At 39.3% G+C, this 27,033-nt stretch overlaps 1 protein-coding gene across 1 annotated transcript in view; it reads left to right on the top strand.

Annotated features, from left to right (window-relative positions):
* Positions 1–27,033, top strand: part of LOC125237079 — an 88,007-nt gene that overhangs the window by 8,131 nt on the left and 52,843 nt on the right. The window contains exons 3-5 of the mRNA XM_048144031.1: positions 9,235–9,267; positions 9,730–9,780; positions 21,374–21,394. Of these exons, the coding sequence (XP_047999988.1) occupies positions 9,262–9,267; positions 9,730–9,780; positions 21,374–21,394 (78 nt within the window). The 5' untranslated portion in view covers positions 9,235–9,261. The remainder of the gene's footprint in view (positions 1–9,234; positions 9,268–9,729; positions 9,781–21,373; positions 21,395–27,033) is intronic.

The raw sequence follows: 27,033 nt of genomic DNA, 5'->3' as shown, positions 1-27,033 counted from the left end.
CGGAAAAAACTGTTATCGATGGTTTTGTTAAAGAAAGTATATTATATTTGGTTGTATATGATTCGAAATAACAAAAAATACTAAATTTTGATGTCACGGGCAAAATTCTAAACTGGGAAAGCGTTTCGACGCGTCGTAGCAATTATAAATAAAAAATAAAATTAAGAAATTCATTTTAAGAATTACTTACATAATTTTAGTTGTAGATACCCCTTTTTATTAAGTAAACAAATACCTGTGGTAAGGGGTACACAGGGTTTTAAAAAAATAAATAAAACAAACTAAAACCCTTAGGGGCATGACTGTATATGCAACAGATTGGTATAGGTGCAAACTGTCTGTAGAATAATTTTTAAGAAAAAAAAACCGCCTTCCTTTGGGGTTCTGGTGATAAATACTTTCAAATGTTGGATTATGTTATCAATTCGTCTGTATATTTTTTAATGTTTGTTATTCGATATCTCCGTCATTTCTGAACCAATTTTGAAATATGGATGATTCTGAAGTACTTACAGATGAGAATGATTATCAGAACGGAACTCTAACCAGGGGCGGCTCACTCTTCATCAGCAGTTCCACTGCACCAAATGTCACTGTTCTGTTCTGGACGTAAGTGCATGCTGTTCTTATAAAAATACCAAAGTCACTATAAGTGTGCCGTTCAGATTTGAGGAGTTCCGTTCTGACCATCATTAGCAGTTCCACTGCACCAAATGTCACTGTTCTGGACGTAAGTGAATGCTGTTCTTATAAAAATACCAAAGTCACTATAAGTGTGCCGTTCAGATTTGAGGAGTTCCATTCTGACCATCATCAGGAGTTCCACTGCACCAAATGTCACTGTTCCGTACGTAAATGCATGCTGTTCCTTTAAAAACACAAAAATCACCATATGTATGCCTTTCAGATTTGAGGAGTTCCCTCGATTTCTCCAGGATTCCACCAGCAGAACTGGGTTCTGAGAAAAATGGGACCAATCTGTATGCATATACATTCAATAAAAAAAAATTTTTTCAAAATCGGTCCAGTAACGACGGAGATATCGAGGAACAAACATTAAAAAAAATAAAAAAAATACAGACGAATTGAGAACCCCTTCCTTTGAGATTTGGAAGGCGGTTAAAAATCAGCGCCTTAATATTATTTCATTTTCCCATGGATTTTGCCTCGGACATGAAAAATTTTGCTCTCAGAGAATGACCCAAGGTGGTTTTCCATCGGCTGGGTGATACCAGACATGGCGAGGAGTGAATTGAACTCGACCTCTTTTCCACTAACGAGCCTGCGCAAGCTCGCGCGTATAGTTGTTCTGTAAGGCAGAAAAGCCATAAAACTATTAGGTAAAACTCGTAATAATAGCATTATTATTTGCAAAAGGTTAGAAGTTGTAATAGAGTTATAGTTTCGACCTCATCATCGACATCCTCCTTGCGTTATCCCGGCATTTGCCACGGCTCATGAGAGCCTGGGGTTCGCTTCGACAACTAATCCCAAGATTTGGCGTAGGCCCCAGTTTTTATGAAAGCGACTGCCATCTGACCTTCCAACCCGAAGGGTAACTAGGCCTTATTGGAATTAGTCCAGTTTCCTCACGATGTTTTCCTTCACCGAAAAGCGGCTGGCAAATATCAAATGACATTTCGCTCATACGTTCAGAAAAACTCGTTGGTACGAGCCGGGTTCGAACCCGCGAACTCCAAATCGAAAGTCGCACGCTCTTACCGCTAGGCCACCAGCGCTTCTGTGGCCGCAGTTCTAACCTAACCTAAACCTACTCTGCAATACGTTTGCTTCTGTGTAAATCACAGCTTGAACCTAACCTAAACCTACTCTGTAAACTATTTGTTTTTGTGTGTGGTCACAGTTCTAACCTAACCTAAACCTACTCTAATATAGGATTTAAGCCAATGATCATACTTTAAAATTATGGACGTATGTGATGTGCCACGATAAAATCGTCAATTTGAAGTTTCCTGGAATAGAAACATCTATAAACTTATAGTACGACAAATGAGAAACTTTTGTAATATATGAAATATCGAATAAATTAATTGCGGTGTTTTGTAGTTCTGCTATTTGAAGTTCTTTGAAACGAAGCAGCGATGAAGAAATATTAGTTGAATAGTATTTATAATAACTAAGAAAATTTCAAATAAATACAAAGTAGTTGAAACAAAATTACTCGAAACAATTTTACTCGAACTAAACTTTCGACGATCTGCTGTCGATGAAGTGATATTCGATGAGAAGTTTGTCGCCCAAACAAGGGTACACCTACCCGAAGGGGGTCCATTAAAAAAAAAGTAATAAGTAGTTAATTAATTAATCGAAAATATGTAAATTAAGTAATTAAAGCCAAATGTCATTTTATTGTAATTTTTGTATGTATTTTTTTTGTATTGACAAATAAAGCTTTATTGTTATTTTATTATAAAAGTATTTTAACCGGACTTCAAAATCCCATGTGTTCAAATTTTCTACTATAATTTTCCCGTTCTGTGGTTTAACTATGAATTTATCGTCACATAATTGTCATGTAATAGGTAATTTTCAATAAAATGCATTGATTCACTTCACGAAAGATCGTTTACTGTCATATAGTCATATTAAAATGAACACATTTCCTACTACAATGGTACTAGTATGACACTCCCGATAGTCACACTGGCAACCTTACCCACCAATATTTTTATTGCTATTATAATTTTAGTGATGTTCATTTGACATTGAACCTTATAACATAATATTACGTTAGCTTTTTGTACATAATAATGAATGACTTAAGCTATTTTTACTATAGATAAAGTAATTATATTATTTTTATTATGGCTTTTTTTGCCTTAGGCGGCTGGAACAACTATACCTGCCGTAAAATGTTGTAGGTTTCAACAGATAAATATATTATACAGAGCCGTTAACTTCATCTTGCAACATGCCATTTCGCTATTCCTATTATTTATGCGTGTCCTTACTATGAGAATCCCTGGCTTGACTAAGGCCCAATGTACATTACAATGTACATAGTATTGCAATCTAATTTGAACCTTCCATGAACGGAATAAAGTAGAATTTCCATTGTTACATTGATTTTTGAAACCAACGAAAATCTTACCAATTTATTTATAGAATAAGGTTCAAATTCAAAATGGGAAAACTAACTATGGTGGGCCTTACGAGGATAGTGCATTGAACTTAAACAAGAATTGTAAATACTGTGTTGTATTATTAGCACCACCTTGTTGGTAATTCTGTCTGCTCTTACTGCCTCATCTTAGTCCTCACGACACAGGCTTGACCTAGTGTGAAGACTACTAGAGCAGGCTCCAAGGGAATGTTCGTTTGCAAAAAGTTAAGTTAAGTTATTTAAAATAATAATGATTAAAATGTATTCATAACTTCTCAAGCAATAGTGGTTTAAAGTTAACTCGAAAATCGAGCATTTTGGTAAACTTTCAAAAAAATTCTTAGAGGAAGTGTAATAAATGTTATAGTATGCTATATATTCGTGAACTACTCAGTAATCCCTTTTATTTGATACCCCACACGGCATGGTTTGATGAAAATTTGTTTTTTCTTTGTATGCGATTTTTGATTGCCAGGGTGCGGGAAAGGGGACCACAAAACTGGTTGGCAACATGTGTTTATATGGTGTCCGGGATCTATAATAGTATTTTATGCAACAGGCGTTTAAAGGAGGTCAAAAAAGACGAGTGGCGTGGGTAACAATTTGAGGCGAAGCCGAAAATTGTTATTAAGACGCCACGAGTATTTTTTGACTCAGTTAAACACCGTTGCATACAATACTTTTTCTACGACCATGCACTTACTTTTAAATAGTTTTCTAGAATAACTTTCGTGAAATTCGCACTGTTTCTTATAAGTATTTTGACTTGTCCTCTGCAATGTTTCTGCACTCACCCTGTCGCTCGCACTCCCCCGCGCCGCCGCCCGCCCCGGCCGGCGCCCCGCGGCCCGCTATATCCCTTAACGGCTACCTAACAATGCTGTAAGAGCTATATCGTATGAGTGGGTGCGCGGGGCGCCGGGCGGGGGCGGGCATCTTTTATGTAGGGTTTTAACGATCTATGCACGACACGGTAAATGACGAATAACAACACGGGAGTAGAAAAAATATATAATATCTGATGTCAGAATGAGGTGCGCTATTTTTGCAAACGAACATCCCCTTGAAGCCTGCTCTATACTGTTAAACTAAGTAATATATTGTAATGTATGTACCCAAACCCACTTATGTAAATCTTGCTTGCTCCAATTGTCAATAATAGTACATTACTACAGAGGCCGGGACAAAGGGGGCTGCCGGCCGAAGACATATAGACGGCCGAGCGAAGCGAGGCCGGATAGGTCTGAGGCGGGCAACCCCATTTCCCGCCGAGGTATGTAATTATGTAGGTATAGTGCTTTTCTCAAACATGGTATGAAATAAATAAAGTCTACTAAAAATAGTAACTTTGGATGGCTGTATCTCCTAAACGGTGCGTCGTAGCGCAAAAATAATCGAATTTTCGTTCCCCTTTGGTACCCCGTATACGCTTATAAAAAAACAAAAAGTTAAAAAAAATTCAAAAAAAAACGAAAAAAATTTTTTTTGTATGAAAACGCACCCAAAATCAAATATTGTCTAGGGCCCGTACCAGTTGCAGTTGGCACGTCTATAAAGCCCCTTATAGTTTTTTTTTTAATTGGCTAAATACCTGGATGTTATGTCACAATTATCTGTGTTTGGAAATTAAAAAAGAAGACTTTGCCGGCCTTGGCCTGCAAGGTTTGTATGAAATTCCATTATATGGATGCTGATAAGCAACAATGTGTCAACCCACACGCCAACCATTTTGAGAAAATGGCGTCTAAAGATTTTTTCTCATTTTTTTGTGTTTCTCTTAAAAAAAATTGTTTTTATATAGATTGTTGTGTTTTTCAGCTATAATACGTTCAGTAGTAGTGATTATTGTAGCTTAATTTCAAAACAAACTTCAATTTGACGAAATAATGCCCTTTTCTTTTATTGCGAATTGTTCGATGACGTCAAACTTTTTCAAGACTGTGTTATGATACTTAACGCACTTTTGATAATTGTTTAAAAATATCTATGAGTCTTAAATAAATATGTTAAAGCACATAAATTGTTGTTGTAAAATACTCTACCTATGCATATTTTTAACTTTATAAGTGTTAAGTAACATATCAGTCATGGTCACTTATGTTATTAGGTATGTAGGAATCAATACATTATTTATTAATCAAACCTTTTAATGATTTTTCTACTCCCGAACTGTTATTCGTCATTTACAGGATTGTGCGTATCGAAAAAACTGAAAACGCATTGTTTGGTTCTGTAATCATGGCAACGCATTGCATTAACGATAGTGCGTGCGTGCGCGGAAAGGCTTTGGGCAGCTGAGCTGACAGTGCAAACCTTTGCAATACAGGAAACAGTGTGAATTTCGCGAGAATTATTAAAAAAAAAACTATTAAAAACTAAGTGCATGGTCGTTGTAAAAGTATTGTATGCAATGGTGTTTAACTGACTCCAAAATACTCGTGGAAAGTACGCCACTCATATTTCTTGACCTCCTTTAAACGCCTGTTGAATAAAATACTATAAATTAACTATTAGAGTAATGATCATTTCTAGACACATATTTAAATTATCTGTGCTTTTTCAACAAAAAATCGTTACAAAAACCAAATAATCATCTTTAAAAAAAATAAACTACTTATCTAAAATATACAACAAAATATTTTTTTACGCTAAGAAATAGGGTGCGTATCGATCGATATAACTTTTTTTGATATATTTTTAGTCGTTATAACGATCATTTGATATAATTATTGAATCATATAACAACAAATAATATACTAACAAATTGTATAATTCTTATTTAATATAATGATCATTTTTTCGAATAACATTTATTATAACATACTTTGAGTATAATGCTTATTTCCGATAATAAATAAATTGTATAACACAAATTCTTTCTAAAGCACAGTTAGAATAACAAAAAAATGTACAATAAATTAAATCCATCACTTACCAGAAAAGTAAATTAGGTTAGAACTGTGACCCCTACACACAATGCGCTGCTACCAGAAAAATAGGTTAGGTTAGGTTACAACTGTGACCCTTAAACTTAGGTACTGCTATCAGAAAAGTAGGTTAGGTTAGGTTAGAACTGTGATCCCTTAAAATAAGAATAAAATTAATTCATGAAATGTTTTATACTGTTTGCTAGTAATATTATACTAGTCGTATATCAATAGATAGTTATACCATATAACGGTTATTATAAATAAGTGTTATACGAAATAATGATTATACAAAATAAAAGTAGATATTTTGTGGTTATACCAAATGTTAATTATGTCAAATGAGTAATTATATCCTTTAAAAATATACCAAATGTTGTTATATCAAATGTTACTATACCAAAAATAGTTATACCAATCATTACACACCCTAAGAAATAGACTAAGTCATTTAAATTATGAATAACTCATGACTTGTACAAGAACAAAACATAAAATATCTTTAACAAAATAATAAACTACCATTCAGTAAGTATTCAAAAATCAAACAATATTTTTATGCATACATTAACACGTCTTAATGTAATTAGTAATTATAAAAAAATAGTAGCTTATATTAGATTTTTATATAAACACGTACTTGTAAAAAATGTTTGCAAATTAAAATAACGAATATGTATATTCATGACTTAAAATGTTCAATTTCGTACTGAATTTACCATTCATGTGCAAAAATATACTAATGGACTAAGTCATAACTTATTCAAACATAAATTAATATGAACAGTTATATTTTACAATATAGTGTCATGTGTACTTACACCAAAAACGAACAATTTATGACCCAAATATAATTTAACAATAATGACTTATGTTTTATAACACGGGTCGTAGCATAAAACAACGAATAAAATATCATTTTGCAATAATCATTCAAGTCTCATAGTGGGTAACTATGTAATTTTTTGCGTTTTGCAAGAATGAGTCAAGTGTAAAAAAATCGTTGAGTCAACCCTATAACACATTATTGTAATTTAAATATGTCTTCTGCCAATTACTATTGGGTTGGTAAGAAAGTAATGAGCGATCGATTGAATTCCACATAAAATTTTTGAGAGACGTCTAGAATCTTCTATGGTCGAAAGTATATAAAGGGCGAGTCGCACAGTTTCTCGTCAGTCATTCACTAGCTGTCGCCGAGCTAATATAAGGAAGAAAATGGACGAATTAAAAGTGCATGTAAGGCATTGCTTACTATATGAATTTCAGTCTGGCCATTCAGCCGCCGAAGCAGTGCGTAGTATATGTCAGCGTGTTGCTCCTGAAGTTGTGTCTGAGGCCACGGCGAAACGATGGTTCCAGCGGTTTCGTAGTGGCGACTTTTCATTATCAGATCAACCTAAGTCTGGTCGACCGGTGAAGATTGATGTAGTCAAATTAAAAACCTTAATTGAAGGAGATCCGAGGCTAACGAGTCCTACTCTTGCTACCGTGTTAGGCTGCTCTCATGTCACCATAGAAACACATTTACACTAGTTGGGAAAAAACTACAAATACAGTGTTTGGATACCGCACGAACTTGATAGAGATCAACTAAACCGCCGTGCCGATATCTGCATACAACTTCTGTCTTTTCGCCGCACATTCAACTGGTTGGACCATCTTATCACTGGAGATGAAAAATGGGTCTTATATATAAATCACACACGCAAACGTCAGTGGCTAGCTCCAAACGAAAAAGGAATAGAGGCACCAAAAACAGAGCCTCACCCGAAAAAAGTTATGCTGTCCGTTTGGTGGGATATTCATGGTATTATTCACTGGGAACTCCTACCAAGTGGAATGACTGTTACCGCATCAGTATACTGTAATCAGCTTGAAAATTTAAACCAAAAAATCTGTCAGAATCGTCCACAGCATGCTAAAGTTTTTTTCTTACACGACAATGCTCGCCCACACATTGCAAAAGTGACTCGGCTAAAGCTATTGGAGCTAGGTTGGAAAGTGATACCTCATCCACCGTACTCTCCAAACTTGGCACCTACGGATTACGCATTGTTCAGATCGCATTTTTTTTCATTCAAGGCATTGCTTATGCCTTGAATGAAAAAAAGTTCGATGATCAAGCCCATCTACGACAGTACCTACATAGCTGAGTTTTTTGAATCTAAACCTAAGAACTTCTTCGCCGATGCTATTCATTCATTACCAGAACGATGGAGACAAGTAGTAGATAACGAAGGCCGTTTTATTTTTGATAAATGATTAAAATAATAAATTAAATAAAAATTACAATATTGGTTATGATTCGCTCATTACTTTCTTACCAACCCAATATAATAAGTTAAGGTTCTTGACATATTAATGCAAAACAGGCAACACACGATAAAGGATTTGTGTTAACCTATTTTTTTACTTATGGGATAGTGAAAATTTTCAAAATGAAAAGGTTATTTTTGCAAATAGAAGTTTAAAAATCCAGCTATAACATGGCATTAAAATCTCATTTTTTTAGTTTTTGTGGGTTGACACATTATTGCTTATCACCATCCAATTCTATCAATCGTCCTAGCCGCACCTGCAACGTCATACTTCGCTGCCAATTATAAGGCACATAACATCAATATTTCATACCATGTCTGAGAAAAGAAATTTTGTATTTGTATTTTTTTTGTATTGATTGACTGCATATTGTCACTTTGACAGGGACAGTAGTTAGTTTACGTTTATTCCATCTAAAGGATAGGACAGGCTGCATTAGAGACAGCCGCAATGGTTGACGTGAAACGTGGTGGGAACTACCGCTATCGAGAAAGCCGTAGGCTAAGATCCACGAAGAGCTGAATTCTGTGCTCGAACACAGAATATCAGTAAGTGTCTAAAGGCGTAGGCTTTATGTCCTTAATGTACGAGCTCACTGAAATACTCTGCAGGGTACCACCAAACATAATAAATTCCATGTTTTGAATTATCTACAAGTTAATAAACATAAACTGCGATGGGTTATTTTGTATGAAACATCATTGCGTTTTCTTTATTAGTGTCTACGGATCAAAACATTATTAGTAATATAAGTAATTGTATTTGTTAATCAACGCCAAACGAAAATATTTACTATACAATTAAATAATTTCACTAAAAAACCGATAAGTATTATTATAATTATGTCTATTGTGTTTCCAGAATGAACGGCAGTTTGGAACGTGGCTTATGAAGGTATGAAGGTCATTTTGTTTTATTATTTTTAAGCCTGCCGGCGTAGCCGTATGGCAATCGTCGAGACGAAACGCCAATAGAAATGCAGTCTTGCTCTGTCGCGCCAATACGCAAGAGCGATAGAGATAGATATCTACGAGCGTTTCGTTTCGTGAGCGTTTGTGCATTCGGCTATGTAGGTACCCTGGCCCCGTAGCCGAATGGCATTTCTCCGACGCCAAACGAAAGCGATACGCCGCTGGCTCTGTCGCGCCAATACGCAAGCGCGATAGAGATAGATATCTACTAGCGCTTCGTTTCGTGAGCGTTTCGTGAGCGATTGTGCCATTCGGCTAGCCACCCTGACCAGAATATATAATATGACTAATATTGTCAAGAGGGCGCTGTTATTTAACTTCTTATTAAGAAAATATCGAAAGTGGCACTGGCCGGACCGTATATTTTTTTCTACTTCCATTTCAGAATACAACCGCTCTAGGCTCATTGGTATCATCGACGGCGGATGCGTTCTGGGTATTTATAACAATTTGTTTCTTACCATTTTCTAGAAATGTAGGATCACCTGGCAGGCAATTATGGTCGCGCGATAAGTGATAAAATATCAGGCCGTCCCTATCGCACTATTTGTAAGTGCGATAGGGACGGCCTGATATTTTATCGTCTATCGCGCGACCATGCTTCCCGTGCTGGAGTCGGCCTAGCCGAGGTAACAATCGTTGACGCTACGTGGTGATCGAAACGCAGTGCAAAGTGCGATAGGGAATGAGGGAGCTAGCTACGGTACGTTCAAGAAGTGTAAGCAATTGCGATTGTGTCTATAGCCTAAACACAAAATTAAAATTTTGAAAAAACTCCCAACCGCGACATAGTAGAGCGATATTCATGAAACATGGCTAAGAACACTCCCGACTAACTCAGCTTTCAGACAAAAAAACTAAATCTAAATCGGTTCACCCGTTCGGGAGCTACGATGCCACAGACAGACACACACACACAGACAGATAGACAGACAGGCAAACAGACAGACATACAGACAGACAAACAGACAGACAGACACGTCAAACTTATAACACCCCTTCGCTTTTGCGTCGGGGGTTAAAAAGGTCCTTCTTATTTAACTTTTGTTGCTGTAGCAGAGTGTGTGCCTTAAGACATTTTGTGTAACGCGCCCTTAACAATCTCTAGCTCTACCACTCCTCACGAAATGTACAATTATTTTTATAATTAGGTAAACTAAGTTAATTTTTTTCCAACTAATAAACACATCATTGAAGACCTCATCTATTGTTTTTAACCCCCGACGCGAAAACGGGGTGTTATAAGTTTGACGTGTCTGTCTGTCTGTTTGTCTGTCTGTATGTCTGTCTGTTTGCCTGTCTGTCTGTCTGTCTGTGTGTGTGTGTCTGTCTGTGGCATCGCAGCTCCCGAACTGATGAACCGATTTCGATTTAGTTTTTTTGTTTGAAAGCTGAGTTATTCGGGAGTCTTCTTCCATGTTTCATGAAAATCGGTCCACTATGTTGCGGTAGGAGGTTTTTTCAAAATTTTAATTTTGTGGTTAGGTTATATTGAAGAACGTTACAGTTGGAATTTCAGGTGAAAAGTCCTTATTCAAACAGGACTCTTTTGTAGTGAAAAGCCACAACTTTTGAGGTTGTAAGGCGTCGTTGGAATCTTGAATGGGTTGTATTTGTGTAAAGTATTTTTAACAATATAAATGTTAAAATATACATTTTAATACACATGTGACATTTATTTATTCAGAGACAATATTCTTAAATCAGGAACGCAGGCTTCGTCAGGTGGATATACATATGTATACCGTTAAGGTTTAAGGAGTTCCCTAAATGCCTCATGAATCCGATTATATAAGAAAAAAAAAACTCATATATCGACATTGTACCTACATTTATTTTTGTCTGTCATTCTTTGAAGTTATTCAGTGCGATACGTAAATTGCATTGCTGCACTTTTAGATGGAAGTAAGCCGCTTTGCATGGTGATAAATTGATAATAGACATCATGGGAACCGGTTTTTTCCGAGGATACCGAAATTTCATCCCTTAGGAAGCCGAGCGTAGCGACGTGTTTTATGAAAATGAAAAAAATTATATCTTTTTATCAAATTTAACAAAACGTATCTCAAATGAAAGGTATTGCTTTATGTAATTAAAAAAAAAAAAAGTAAAAATAAAAAAAGTAAATTTACGTATCGCACTGAATAACTTCAAAGAATGACAGACAAAATGTACAATGTCGATAATTATATGAGTTTTTTTTTAATCAAAGACAGATAAATTCATATTTGAAAACTAAAGACCGCATCGAAATCGGATTATCATTTTTTAAGATACAAGTTGCCAAAGTTGGGAAAGTTTGCTTTATATGGCCTCTTTGAAATTCCTTTGCTTAGTCAGTAGGTAACAATATATTTTTCTTACACAGAAAAGTACATAGTGACCGTACACATCAAAATTAAATAAAAAATTCCGAGGATATCATAATTTCATCACTTAGGACGACGAGCGTAGCGAGGTCTGTTATGAAAACCGAAAAAAAAAAATTATTTTTTTTGCCCGTAGTCCGATTTTGACAAAACATGTTAAAAGAAAAATATGGGGATAGGTCAGGATTGGCACCATTTTCAGACATCAGGGCGTTGCTGGGTCATCGAGGATTGAGACGACGACGATATCAACGATTTATTTTACACACTCTCAATTTTACAATAACTGATAGATAAACAACTTGGTTTAGAACAATTATAGCGTGGACAGTTCCGAGGTAGCTCTAAGACTTCTTGTCTCTAGCGTGGTCCGCCAGAGAGTGCTGGGTCTCAGGTATCCCGGCTCCGTCCTAGCGCACGAAGTGGGGACAACTCGTTGGGTGGACAACTGGTTGGTCGTGACGTCAGCTGTCCAGCTGCAACTCTTCGCGCACTGCGCTACAATTGACTATCCGTGCCAATATCCGGCCTGTCTCCGACACGGCCAGCCTGCGCTTACACACGTCCTCGTGTAACAAACACACGTGCGCGTATTATTGTTGCAGAGTAAAACTACTCTGCAACAATAATATACACGCAAAGTACACCGTTCGGTCACTCCTGACGAAATCTCAAAGAAACTCGGTAATTCCAAGTAAAAAACCGGCCAAGAGCGTGTCGGGCCACGCTCAGTGTAGGGTTCCGTAGTTTTTCGTATTTTTCTCAAAAACTACTGAACCTATCAAGTTCAAAACAATTTTCCTAGAAATTGTTTATAAAGTTCTACTTTTGTGATTTTTTTTCATATTTTTTAAACATATGGTTCAAAAGTTAGAGGGGGGGGACGCACTTTTTTTTCCTTTTTGGGCGATTATTTCCGAAAATATAAATATTATCAAAAATAGATCTTAGTAAACCCTTATTCATTTTTAAATACCTATCCAACAATATATCACACGTTGGGGTTGGAATGAAAAAAAATGTCAGGCCCCACTTTACATGTAGGGGGGGTACCCTAATAAAACATTTTTTTCCATTTTTTATTTTTGCACTTTGTTGGCGTGATTGATATACATATTGGTACCAAATTTCAGCTTTCTAGTGCTTACGGTTACTGAGATTATCCGCGGACGGACGGACGGACGGACGGACGGACAGACAGACATGGCGAAACTATAAGGGTTCCTAGTTGACTACGGAACCCTAAAAAAAGATTAACGTTAAACACTTTAAGATAGCATTTACACACTAGGCAGTGCCAAAACGGTTGTTTAATTAACAAGCCAATTTAGTTATTCTTCACAATAAAATTTTCAAAACGTTAAATTTGATCAAATGGATAGCATTATTTACACACTGTACGCAATGCCAAAACAACCAAGTACCAATTTAGTTATTTTTCACAATAAAATCTTCAAAACATTTAATTTCAAAAAATCGAAACAAGTATCTCATTCGTGGCCTATGGTTATACCATAACCACACATTACGCGCATCCCCACGGGATCGCCGAGTCAACCTTGTGACTCCACGGTCTCTACAAGACCCGACCTCCGCCAGAGCTCCCCGCGCATCGCGTACTCAATCTATCGTGAGCCCAATAAATTTTAACCTATTTGTTTGCTGTCACAGAACTACCTAAAATTCACGGCTCGCAAAACAACGACCCTAGTCCGCAATATAAAATTGTAAGAGCAAAAAAACTTTTCATTACTACTTTATTATGAAAATAATTAAAAAAACCGACCAAGAGCGTGTCGGGCCACGCTCAGTGTAGGGTTCCGTAGTTTTCCGTATTTTTCTCAAAAACTACTGAACCTATCAAGTTCAAAACAATTTTCCTAGAAAGTTTTTATAAAGTTCTACTATTGTGATTTTTTTCATATTTTTTGAACATAGGTTTCAAAAGTTAGAGGGGGGGGGGACGCACTTTTTTTCCTTTAGAAGCGATTATTTCCGAAACTATTAATATTATCAAAAAAACGATCTTAGTAAACCCTTCTTCATTTTTAAATACCTATCTAACAATATATCACACGTTGGGGTTAGAATGAAAAAAAAATATCAACCCCCACTTTACATGTAGGGGGGGTACAATAATAAAACATTTTTTTCCATTTTTTATTTTTGCACTTTGTTGGCGTGATTGAGATACATATTAGTACCAAATTTCAGCTTTCTAGTGCTTACGGTTACTGAGATTATCCGCGGACGGACGGACGGACGGACGGACGGACGGACGGACGGACGGACGGACGGACGGACGGACGGACGGACGGACGGACGGACAGACAGACAGACAGACATGGCGAAACTATAAGGGTTCCTAGTTGACTACGGAACCCTAAAAACACGACTAATAAGTCATCTTTACCAATCTTATCTTTTGTTTTATCAGTTTAGTTCAGGAAAAAAAACCTTTTTTTTAAATTGTATGTAGGTACCAAAATGAGTCAACAATAGTCGAATGAAACTCAAAGTGTTGATCTCACCGATAAAGATATCACTGAATCAGAATCAAAGTAATGAGTTACAGTGCTCTCAACAGTTGCATCCATCCAGCAACTTGACACACGTCATACAGCTGATACACAGCAACATATGAACCACCTCTATCCGGTGTTCATCACATCAATATGGACTACCTCCAACGGTACCCATAACATCGACCGATTACACCACCAAATCAAACGCATGCCATCCACAGTCGTGGCCGTACAGAAACGGGAAAATAGATCCGAATTTTACTCCTACGTTTACGAGAAAGCAACCCATAGCAATATGGTACAAAATAAAAATTACGTTAATCGTGAAAACGACGAGTTTCATTCTTCGATTGCAAACTAATTTTTACAAAAAAAAATGAATTTACGTTTAGCTTTTTCATTCTGTTTAGAACTCTCAATCTAAACAGAACAAATTTCTCAACAATATCCGAATAAAATGGAAACTGCTCACCAGCTTAAAGTATCAGTGTCAAAGGTCGTATTCTCATTCGTCGCTACGACGCACTCGTCGAAGCCAAAGATGAAGACCTCACGAAGACCAGTTCAGAAAGCACGAAGGCGCCAAGCAGCGGTTGCCACTGCTGCAGTAGATGCAGTGACGTCGTGGTTTATGACAGCTGGCCATTACTGAAAATATCATTTTCTCAAACATGCAATGAAATATTGTCTTTACGATGAAGTATCGCTTTTTGGGCGCAACAACTCGAGAGGACTGTAAAGGGATTTCATATTATTTTTTAGGCCTAGGCCTGCAAAGTAACTTTTTTTATAAAATATTGTCCTTTCCTGAGTCAATCTGTGTAAAAATGTCCTATAATATTTATTTATGTATGTCGTTCCCATCACGGAACAATGGTATTCCGGACCTTTGGGAGGCGTGCGCGGGGCCGAAGCCAACGCGTAGAGGCCCTTTCGACACTTTAATGAAATGTAAGGGGTACACCGAGCGGATGTTGCCCTTGCCCGTATCATGGGACACACGCAGAGGCAACACCCGCCAGGGTGTAAGGACTATTTGAGAGTTAATGGAATCTAAAATGAACTGGTCTACTTTGATGAAAGTGATGGACTAAATACTGGGCTATGGATAAAAAACCGGACGCCTGCCTAATAAAAAGGTATCCAATTTTATTTCCGGCAGACGGTGACTCGTCCCCACAAGATGGGCCCCCACAAAAAGCGACATCCAAGATGGCTCAAGGGCAACACCGGTGTGAGAACTCAAGGGTGTCGAGAGGTGTACACCGCTTTCTGCCCAGTGGCTGTCAAGCCACTGTACCAACTCGCGTCTTATGCAAATTTTCACTTCCACCCCTGGGGCATATTTATTTATTATTATGTCTTTCCCATCACGGAACAATGGTATTCCGGACCTTTGGGAGGCGTGCGCGGGGTCGAAGCCAACGCGTAGAGGCCCTTTCGACACTTTAATGAAATGTAAGGGGTACACCGAGCGGATGTTGCCCTTGCACGTATCATGGGACACACGCAGAGGCAACACCCGCCAGGGTGTAAGGACTATTTGAGAGTTAATGGAATCTAAAATGAACTGGTTTATTTTGATGAAAGTGATGGACTAAATACTGGGCTATGGATAAAAAACCGGACGCCTGCCTAATAAAACGGTATCCAATTTTATTTCCGGCAGACGGTGACTCGTCCCCACAAGATGGGCCCCCATAAAAAGCGACATCCAAGATGGCTCAAGGGCAACACCGGTGTGAGAACTCAAGGGTGTCGAGAGGTGTACACCGCTTTCTGCCCAGTGGCTGTTAAGCCACTGTACCAACTCGCGTCTTATGCAAATTTTCACTTCCACCCCTGGGGCATGTAGCCCTAACGACTCCACTCTGGACGGCCAGCCAAGGCAAGCCAGAGGTAGAGAGTTCTGTCCCACCCACCCGCCTTACGGGTAACAGAACTCCCCAGGAGCACTCGGGTACGTGGGGTCGCTGTTCCCCAACAGCTCGCCACAAGCTGCCCTGCGTTGTTATTATTATTATTTGTTTGTCTTTTCCAGTTCTCGGTACCATGGGGTCCCGGACTTTTGGGAGGCGTGCGTGGGGCCGAAGCCAACAGCGCAGAGGCCCTTTAAGACAGTTTAATTTAAAGTAATGTGACACTAGCCAGCGATTGTCCCTGTCCGCACTATAGAATGCACCCAAGGACAAGCCCCGATTATTATTATTATGTCTTTCCCATCACGGAACAATGGTATTCCGGACCTTTGGGAGGCGTGCGCGGGGCTGAAGCCAACGCGTAGAGGCCCTTTCGACACTTTAATGAAATGTAAGGGGTACACCGAGCGGATGTTGCCCTTGCCCATATCATGGGACACACGCAGAGGCAACACCCGCCAGGGTGTAAGGACTATTTGAGAGTTAATGGAATCTAAAATGAACTGGTCTACTTTGATGAAAGTGATGGACTAAATACTGGGCTATGGATAAAAAACCGGACGCCTGCCTAATAAAAAGGTATCCAATTTTATTTCCGGCAGACGGTGACTCGTCCCCACAAGATGGGCCCCCACAAAAAGCGACATCCAAGATGGCTCAAGGGCAACACCGGTGTGAGAACTCAAGGGTGTCGAGAGGTGTACACCGCTTTCTGCCCAGTGGCTGTCAAGCCACTGTACCAACTCGCGTCTTATGCAAATTTTCACTTCCACCCCTGGGGCATATTTATTTATTATTATGTCTTTCCCATCACGGAACAATGGTATTCCGGACCTTTGGGAGGCGTGCGCGGGGCCGAAGCCAACGCGTAGAGGCCCTTTCGACACTTTAATGAAATGTAAGGGGTACACCGAGCGTATGTTGCCCTTGCACGTATCATGGGACACACGCAGAGGCAACACCCGCCAGGGTGTAAGGACTATTTGAGAGTTAATGGAATCTAAAATGAACTGGTTTATTTTGATGAAAGTGATGGACTAAATACTGGGCTATGGATTAAAAACCGGACGCCTGCCTAATAAAACGGTATCCAATTTTATTTCCGGCAGACGGTGACTCGTCCCCACAAGATGGGCCCCCATAAAAAGCGACATCCAAGATGGCTCAAGGGCAACACCGGTGTGAGAACTCAAGGGTGTCGAGAGGTGTACACCGCTTTCTGCCCAGTGGCTGTTAAGCCACTGTACCAACTCGCGTCTTATGCAAATTTTCACTTCCACCCCTGGGGCATGTAGCCCTAACGACTCCACTCTGGACGGCCAGCCAAGGCAAGCCAGAGGTAGAGAGTTCTGTCCCACCCACCCACCTTACGGGTAACAGAACTCCCCAGGAGCACTCGGGTACGTGGGGTCGCTGTTCCCCAACAGCTCGCCACAAGCTGCCCTGCGTTGTTATTATTATTATTTGTTTGTCTTTTCCAGTTCTCGGTACCATGGGGTCCCGGACTTTTGGGAGGCGTGCGTGGGGCCGAAGCCAACAGCGCAGAGGCCCTTTAAGACAGTTTAATTTAAAGTAATGTGACACTAGCCAGCGATTGTCCCTGTCCGCACTATAGAATGCACCCAAGGACAAGCCCCGATTATTATTATTATGTCTTTCCCATCACGGAACAATGGTATTCCGGACCTTTGGGAGGCGTGCGCGGGGCTGAAGCCAACGCGTAGAGGCCCTTTCGACACTTTAATGAAATGTAAGGGGTACACCGAGCGGATGTTGCCCTTGCCCATATCATGGGACACACGCAGAGGCAACACCCGCCAGGGTGTAAGGACTATTTGAGAGTTAATGGAATCTAAAATGAACTGGTCTATTTTGATGAAAGTGATGGACTAAATACTGGGCTATGGATAAAAAACCGGACGCCTGCCTAATAAAACGGTATCCAATTTTATTTCCGGCAGACGGTGACTCGTCCCCACAAGATGGGCCCCCACAAAAAGCGACATCCAAGATGGCTCAAGGGCAACACCGGTGTGAGAACTCAAGGGTGTCGAGAGGTGTACACCGCTTTCTGCCCAGTGGCTGTTAAGCCACTGTACCAACTCGCGTCTTATGCAAATTTTCACTTCCACCCCTGGGGCATGTAGCCCTAACGACTCCACTCTGGACGGCCAGCCAAGGCAAGCCAGAGGTAGAGAGTACTGTTCCACCCACCCGCCTTACGGGTAACAGAACTCCCCAGGAGCACTCGGGTACGTGGGGTCGCTGTTCCCCAACAGCTCGCCACAAGCTGCCCTGCGTTGACTGATTGCACTGGTAAAACCAATGGGCGATGGGGTCGTCACATCCCTACGCCAATTATTATTATTATTTGTCTGTCTTTTCCATATCTCGGGACCATGGGGTCCCGGACCTTTGGGAGGCATGCGTGGGGCCGAAGCCAACAGCACAGAGGCCCTTTTAGACATTTTAATCTAAAGGCAAGGGATACACGTGGCGGATACCATCCCCGAGCGCACAATATGATACAACCGGAGATGGTCCCCGCCAGGTGCAAAGACTATTGCGGTGCAGCACTTTTGTGCTGCGATGGGAGCTAAGGTCATGGGTTATTGTTTTGAAAGTTGGATGAACTGGTTAAAGGGCTATGGGAGGAGACTATCGGACACCTGCCGTGACAATTAGTCTCACAATTGTAAAAGGCAGGCGGTGACTCGCCAACTCATTGAGTGGGCCCTGCAAAACGGCCGCACGCACGGTGCGACAACAGAGCAACACTTGAGAGTGGCTAAAAGGTTGTCGAGAGGTGAGTCTGCGGTAGCTTGGTTCCTGGTGTTCCATTCAGCAGGCCGCCGGCGTTATGACATTTTACACTTCCAACCTGGAGCATAGGTCCCGCTCTTGCGAATCCACTCTGGCCGGCCGGTTAAGGCAAGCGCAGAGGCGAGGGCTAGATGGAAGTGCCCTCTGGAATAGGGGTCCGCGGTGTTGCCGCTCACCGTCAGCTCGCCACAAGCTGCCCCCGCGGGCTTATTATTATTATTATTATTTTTTATTATTATTTCATTGTATGTTTGAAAAAGCACTATACATGCCTCGGCACGGTATCAGTTTCATCGTTTACTGAAGTAAAAACTTAAAGGGAAACAAGTAAACAACACTGGCATTGTCTTAGATATGAGATTTAACAATTATTACTTTATGAACTTTCCCTGATAAGTACTAAATTAAAAAAAACAAGTAGGAACACGACCGTGTTTGTAAGTATTTGTTTTTAAATTTTTACTGAATAAAACGGGTTTGGTTAGATTTCTTAGCCATGACACTGAACAAAATTCAATAATAAACAATTGGAACGAAACCTGTCCTTTTTCATTCTCCAGATCACATTTCACTCTCCAGATCAGGAAATGCAGTGCTGTGCATTGTCTGTGGTACTCGCGTGATGGTACACGAGATTTTTAGGTACCACACGTTGTGTAGACTTGACTGTAGCACACTGCAATATACAATTTTATATGCGTAGTTTCTGTTTTCACACAATGAACAATCAGGAGTTTTACTGGTAATAACTTGTCGAATTTCATAAACTACAAAACACTACAGAATACGGATCTTGGAAACTAACAAAATCAGAATAAGAATCTTTGTTTTGAGAGCAAAACACACTAAATAATTTTAGCACAAACAATACTTACGATTTTTCGAAATTTTATAATTACTACGTTTCAAATAATTATTCTCGTCAAGTGTAGGTATTCTCGAACTTTCCATAAATAGGATCCACAATAAAATTCACCAATTAACATTATCACCAAGACAAGAACGATTCAATACTGGACTGACAAAGCCCATACAAAAAAGGGTAGCCCTGAAATGTATGGGCCTTTTAGGCTTAAAACTAGATGGCGCTGTTTCGCAGCCTGGAAGTGGCCAAAATCATATTTTGCCCAAATATTTTTGTGCTTGTTTTTATTTTTTATAAGATCAAATGACATATTTCTTTATTTTAAAGTTATAATATTACGTCAATACGTACACATTTAAAAAAAAATGTAGGCATCATCAGTGTAGTTATGATAGTATTTAATAGGTGGCGCTAAAAAATTTAGGTACCTACGATTCTTAGTATATGAAGTATGTAAATGCTATGTATGTATATCTCTTCTTCGTCGAAACCACATGACTGAAGGTCGTGACCACCATAAGTCGCTGTACGTTGCATTGCTCTCCACACAGGCAGGCCTTTGTCTTCCTAAAGGATCCCTGGAGCCCAACGCGTGTGACCTTCATGATTGTGCTAAACCAGCGTGTGGGCTACAGGATCTCGTCTGGCCAAATGGTCAAAGAAGCTTATAATTCTCCCAGCAGGAGTCTTGACATTAAGAGAATATATAGGTTAGTGCGACGTGATGTCCATGAAATTCCCAACATTTTATGCCAACACCACATTTCGAATATTCTGGTCATCGTTTGCTTTTTAGGGTTCCGTAGCCAAAATGGCAAAAACGGAACCCTTATAGTTTCGTCATGTCCGTCTGTCCGTCTGTCCGTCTGTCCGTCTGTCCGTCTGTCACAGCCGATTTACTCGGAAACTATAAGTACTACAGTGATGAAATTTGATGGGAATATGTGTTGTATGAACCGCTACAAAATTATGACACTAAATAGTAAAAAAAAAGAATTGGGGGTGGGGCCCCCATACATGTAACTGAGGGATGAAAATTTTTTTTTTCGATGTACATACCCGTGTGGGGTATCAATGGAAAGGTCTTTTAAAATGATATAAAGTTTTCTAAAAAACATTTTTCTTAAAGTGAACGGTTTTTGAGATATCAGCTCTCAAAGTCGTAAAAAGTATGTCCCCCCCCCCCCTCTATTTTTATAACTACGGGGTATAAAATTCTAAAAAAAATAGAGGTGATGCATGCTAATTAACTCTTTCAACGATTTTTGGTTTGATCAAAGTATCTCTTATAGTTTTTGAGATAGGTTGATTTAACTGTAATTTTGGTTAAGTTATTGTGCTTACACTGAAAACGATTTGCTGCTACGGAACCCTTTGTGCGCGAGCCCGACTCGCACTTGGCCGGTTTTTTTTAATGTCCAAGTTTCTGCTGCATAGAGGAACAAATCCCATTTAATTCCTATACATATAAATAATCTTTGGTTTAAGGTAAAATAATTTAATAGGAAATGTTTCTTTCTCATTCCAGAATAAGAAGCCTAAAAAGATGGTACGGAAGGTTTTTATGATATTCCTGATATTTCACAACCAGCAACCTCAAGTGTAAGGCCTGAGTGCATGCGCGGCGGGGGGGAGGGGGCTGGGGGAGTGTGCATACACTCTATGCAGTGTGCAGCGTCGACTCAAGAGTTTCAAGACACATTGTATTGTATTGAGCTTCAATTCTCTTTGTTTGTTTGCTACTTCGTTTGAAGGCAAAAATTTATAAAAAAAAATCTATCTATATTATTATATTAAATCCTGGCAAAGTCCTGAGTGACTGACTGACTTAAATCAACGCACAGCCCAAACTGCTGATGCTAAGGATTCCAATTTTGCCACGTAGGTTACTTGTAAGGTCTAGGGGCGCACTAAGAAAGGATTTTTCAAAATTCGTTGCCTAAGGGGGTAAAATGGGTGTTCAAATTTCGTATGGGGATCTACCTTTATTCTGAGATATGAGCTTGAAACTTCGTATTAAGGTAATAAATTAAAATGGAAGAAAAGTGATTTCAGCGATTTTGAATTTTCATACTTTAAGGGGGGTAAAATAGGTGATCAAAATTTGTATGGGAAATAAATTTTATTTTAAGCTATGGACTTGAAACTTGGTAGAAAGGTAGTGGAACACCACGCTGCGCTCACAAACAAAAATAGTCGATGTAGCTCGGAAAGCGGCCAAGCTGGAGTGGGACTGCACTGGTCATGTCTGCCGAATGTCTAACGAGCTATGGGCCAGGATTATACAGAGTGGCAGCCCAGGCCGAAACGGGGCCCAGCTGACCACGTACCTATGCGATGGCGGAACGAGTTAGACTCCTTTTTGAAATAATGGCCGAGGACTGCTCAAAACCGGAAGCAACGGAAGAAGCGGGGGAGGTCTTTGCCGAGCAGTAGGACATACTGATACTGATATGTAGGATGTACTGTTTGGACCATATGTTGTCTGCAATAAACGGATTTATTATTATATTTGTTCTTTACATATCTAAAAAAACCAAAATAATAAATCCGTTTATTGCAGACAACATATGGTCCAAACAGTACATATTATTATTTGTTTCTCCGTTTTTAAACTCTCGGGTCTTTCGAGCCCGGCCATTTATAAGGCGTGCGTGGGGATATAGATCCAACACGTAGAGGCCGTTTGGAGATATTTGATGTCATGTAGAACGCCTGCTGGAACCCATTCACGGGTACATGAATAGATACCCGTGAACCGGTTTCAGCAGGCATTGGAAACTATTGTCAATAAAATGGAAAGAATAGATCAGGTCTATGGGTTCAAGTTTGGGTGCATTATGAAAATGGGCTATTGCAAAGGTCCAGAACCTTTGGGAGGCATGCGTGGGGCCGAAGCCAACAGCACAGAGGCCCTTTAAGACAGTTTAATCTAAAGGCAAGGGATACACGTGGCGGATACCATCCCCGAGCGCACACTGTAATACACCCGAAGATGGTCCCCGGCAGGTGCAGAGACTGTTGCAGTGCAACACTTTTGTGTTGCGATGGGAACTAAGGTCATAAGGCTATTGTTTTGAAAATTTGATGGACTGGTTAATGGGCTCTGGGAGGAGACTATCGGACACCTGCTGTGACAATTAGTCTCGGAACTGTAGAAGACAGGCGGTGACCCGCCAACTCATTGAGTGGGCCCTGCAAATCGGCCGCACGCACGCTGCGACAACAGAGCAACACTTGAAGAGAGGCTTAGAGGTTGTCGAGAGGTGAGACTGCGGTAGCCATGTCCCGGTGATCCGTTCAGCAGGCCGCTGGCGTTATGACATTTTACACTTCCAACCTGGAGCATAGGTCCCGCTCTTGCGAATCCACTCTCGCCGGCCGGTTAAGGCAAGCTCAGACTCAGAGGTGAGGGCCACAAAAAAGGGCCCTCTGGAATAGGGGTCCGCGGTGTCGCGACTCACCGTCAGCTCGCCACAAGCTGCCCCCGCGATTATTATTATAGGCTCTGAATAATAATAATAATTGGTGACATTCTGATTTCAAAGTTGGGTCTCTTACATTTAAGAATGACCCACATCTCAATTGAATTTTAGGTATTTTTAACAAGAAAACGATTCATATTGATTTTCGAGCTGGTTATTACTCACGTTATTTTTTACTTTATATAACTATAGGTACATATATTGGGTCATAATATAACCCGAAAATATTAGTCAGGCAGTCAGTCCGGACTAGTAATGTAGAAATTGCAGAGCATTCCCAAAACGCGGAAACATTCTTGAGAATGTTCGCAGAACATTCCCGCAACATGCAATTTATTATTGAAACAAGAGAATATACTTGAAATAATGTTTAAATGGGCATAATATAAAACTATATGTTATTATAGGTATAATATTGTCTATTACCGATAGCTATTTTGTTGATAAGTGATAAGTTACCTAAATTCTCACCATAAGTTGCTTAAATTCTCACTATACTTCAGGGAACATTTCGACTTTCAGACTTCACAGTTTTAGTCCTGACTTTTTTAAATTAGGTACCGAACTATTATTTCTTGATGCCTGTTTTTGGTCATGTCAATATATGTATATACAAAAAAAAAAAAAAGATCGCTGTCAGGATCGAACCTGAGAACATCGGCATACAAAGCCAGCGCACTAACACGGGACTACGTCTTGACTTGCTGAGTTCGACGAAATTATGGTATAACCTACGAAGTTACTAAGTATTCTGATAAATTCTCGTTCTCGACCGTGCATTGCTAGTCAGGACTTAGCCGTTTATTTATATATAAGACTAGCTTTTGCTTCGCTTGCGTTAGAAAGAGACAAAAAGTAGCCTATGTCACTCTCCATCCCTTCAACTATCTCCACCTAAAAAATCACATCGATTCGTTCCTCCGTTTTGCCGTGAAAGACGGACACACACACTTTCCCATTTATAATATTAGTATGGATATATCGGCTGTCCAAAATCAAAGCCTAGCAAGTGCATTTACCGAAATTTTACAGGAGAGGCAAACAAAGATTTTGTTAAAAAAAATTAGTACCAAAGACCTTTTTCTCACAAGACTTGGTTTTATATAAAGAAGTATAACTTGCTTTACAAGACAAACTGTTGAAACTAAATGTATGTGTCTATTTAGAACTTTTATGTGCCTTACTAACAATTAATTACAAAAAAATAATAGTATTGTTTCGTCAATTACAAAACAAAAAGCTAGCAAGTGGTCTTACTAAGTATTTTAAATGGTTAATTTTCGCATTATCCCGGCATTTGCCACGGCTCATAAGAGCTTGAGGTCCACTTTGACAACTAATCGCAAGATTTGGCGTAGGAACTAGTTTTTACAAATGCGGCTGCCATCTTACCTTCCAACCCGAAGGGTAAGTAGGCCTTATTGGACTTAGTCCGGTTTCCTCACGTTTTTTCCTTCACCGAAAAGGAACTAGCAAATATCAAAATGTCGTTTCGTGTCTGATCACATTATAATATTTGTTTGATGGGATCATAATAACAAAAGGCAACATTATTAGACATTTATTAAATTTTATGCATAAAACAAAAATCAGTCATCGGGTAAACAATAGGCTACTTGACCCTTTTTATAGTTTGTCTTATAGCATTACTTACTATCCAATTAACGGAAAGAAAATATCACTATATTTTATTATGGCTTATAAACCGCAAAAAAATATTTTTAAAGAATACGTTTACGTAATATTTCAGGCAAAAACAACATCAGCCATGTCATCTATAAATTTTCTGTGAATGAAGTAATTCAGTGCGAAAACAACACTTTCTGACAATTTAAGTACGAGGCATAAAGGTATTATGTAATGTCAGCGATTGATTTGACATGAATTCTATGAGGTCACTACACGGCCTACAGAGTTTTCGGTGGCCAAAAAAAATTATTCACATTTTTTAATTAAAAATACGTAGACATCGTACACATTTAATAGGTACCCAAAATATTACAGAAGACAATTATTTATTGCGCCAAATTAGATATGAGTCTAGTAGCCTATTCGCCTCCAGTTTAAAGATCATCCGAAAGGTCATTAATTGGCAATCGACTCCAAAAATCACGCCTTGTTTCTGGCATTAAAGGCACTTATTTTGCAACTAGAGTGTCCTTTTTTTAACACGATAGTTTCATATGTAACACACGCCATATACTGCACATCAACAACCTGTTACAAGCACTAATAGGTACTTACTACTGGCAGTTATTCCTTTAGGTAGATTGGAAAGGCATAATTGTTAGAACTATTTTAAGTTGCTCCCATCGTCAAATATATATAAGTAGGTTAAGTAGGTACCTACGTAAAATAGATCGCAAAAATAATGTTAAAAAGCATTCCGAATGTTAATACCTCGATCCAAGCCCCATTAAAACATCACAAATAAAAAACCACAATTCAGCACCACAAACACTTTTGCGATCGCCACACACAATATTAAATAAGTATAATATCACGGGCTAAAACAACGAACATAATGAGAATGACTATCTAAAAGCAGCTGCTAAAATTCGTCTCCATCGATCACTTTTATTCATCATGCGTCCGCGCAGCAGCGCAAAGTACGACAAACTAGAAACTTCAGGTTGAAACTCGTTCCCTAAATTCGGATCCCGAACGGAACAAACGCGGGCGGGGGCGCGGGAACGGCGACCGTTTGAATGAAACTTCACTCATTACTGACTTGCTATGTTTTATTTATTGTTATATTTGAATTCCTTGTTCAACCCTTCGGCAATTTTTTAAATTTAAAACCTAGTATGGGACAATTCCATATTCAAAAACCTAGTATGTTCCGTTTACAAACTCAGAAACCTAGTATAGCATGCACTTACTAGGTTTTTGGACTTGAAAATGTTACTTACTAGGATTTTGATTTTGATATTTGCATGTAAGATATGCACTTGCTAGGTTTAGAGGGTTCCGTAACTTTGATTCTAATTGAGATAGAAATACAGGTGTTTTTGCATTAGACGCAGCCCAAAATTTGAGGCTGATTGATTAAAAAAACGTATTTTGACAAAAAATGTCCCTTGCTAGGTTTTGATTTTGGACAGCCGATATGTATGACCCCTTCGAGAATATCCGATAACGGAGGGTAAAATTTGTAATCCTACCAGAACTTTCGTCACTATTGTGCACAACGTTCACGCCCTACATATACTCACTCACGCCTCTTTTCCAAACGAGGTAGGCAGAACACGTGAAACTTCTGTGCCACTCTTGCAAATTATGAGGTTAAATGAAAACGAAATTGTGATACAGTGACAGGTTGCCAGCCTATTGCCACATCATAATTGAACCACAGTCGATACTCACAGGAGGAAAAGAGGTGGTGGAGAAAAATTATAAAATGGGTTCCGTTGGGGTGTGGGCGATGGGCTGGCAACCTATCACTGTATCACAATTTCGTTTTCTTTTAACCTCTTAATTGCTAAGAAGAGTTGCCCTGACCATTGAGTAGTTTCCTAAGCTCTGCCTAACCCGTTTGAGAATACAGGCGTGAGTTTTATTTGGGTTCCCTTTATATTGCAGAATATCGATTGTCCGAAATACATTTGGCATAGCAGCTTTCGCAGAAGCATTTTTACCCGAATGATAATTTTGCATAATTGTACAAATAGCATAACTGTTATATAGCATATCATTCATTTGG

The sequence above is a fragment of the Leguminivora glycinivorella genome, chromosome 20 (genome assembly GCF_023078275.1).
Source record: "Leguminivora glycinivorella isolate SPB_JAAS2020 chromosome 20, LegGlyc_1.1, whole genome shotgun sequence".
Classification (NCBI taxonomy): domain Eukaryota; kingdom Metazoa; phylum Arthropoda; class Insecta; order Lepidoptera; family Tortricidae; genus Leguminivora; species Leguminivora glycinivorella.
This window is presented reverse-complemented; position numbering and strand designations above follow the sequence as displayed.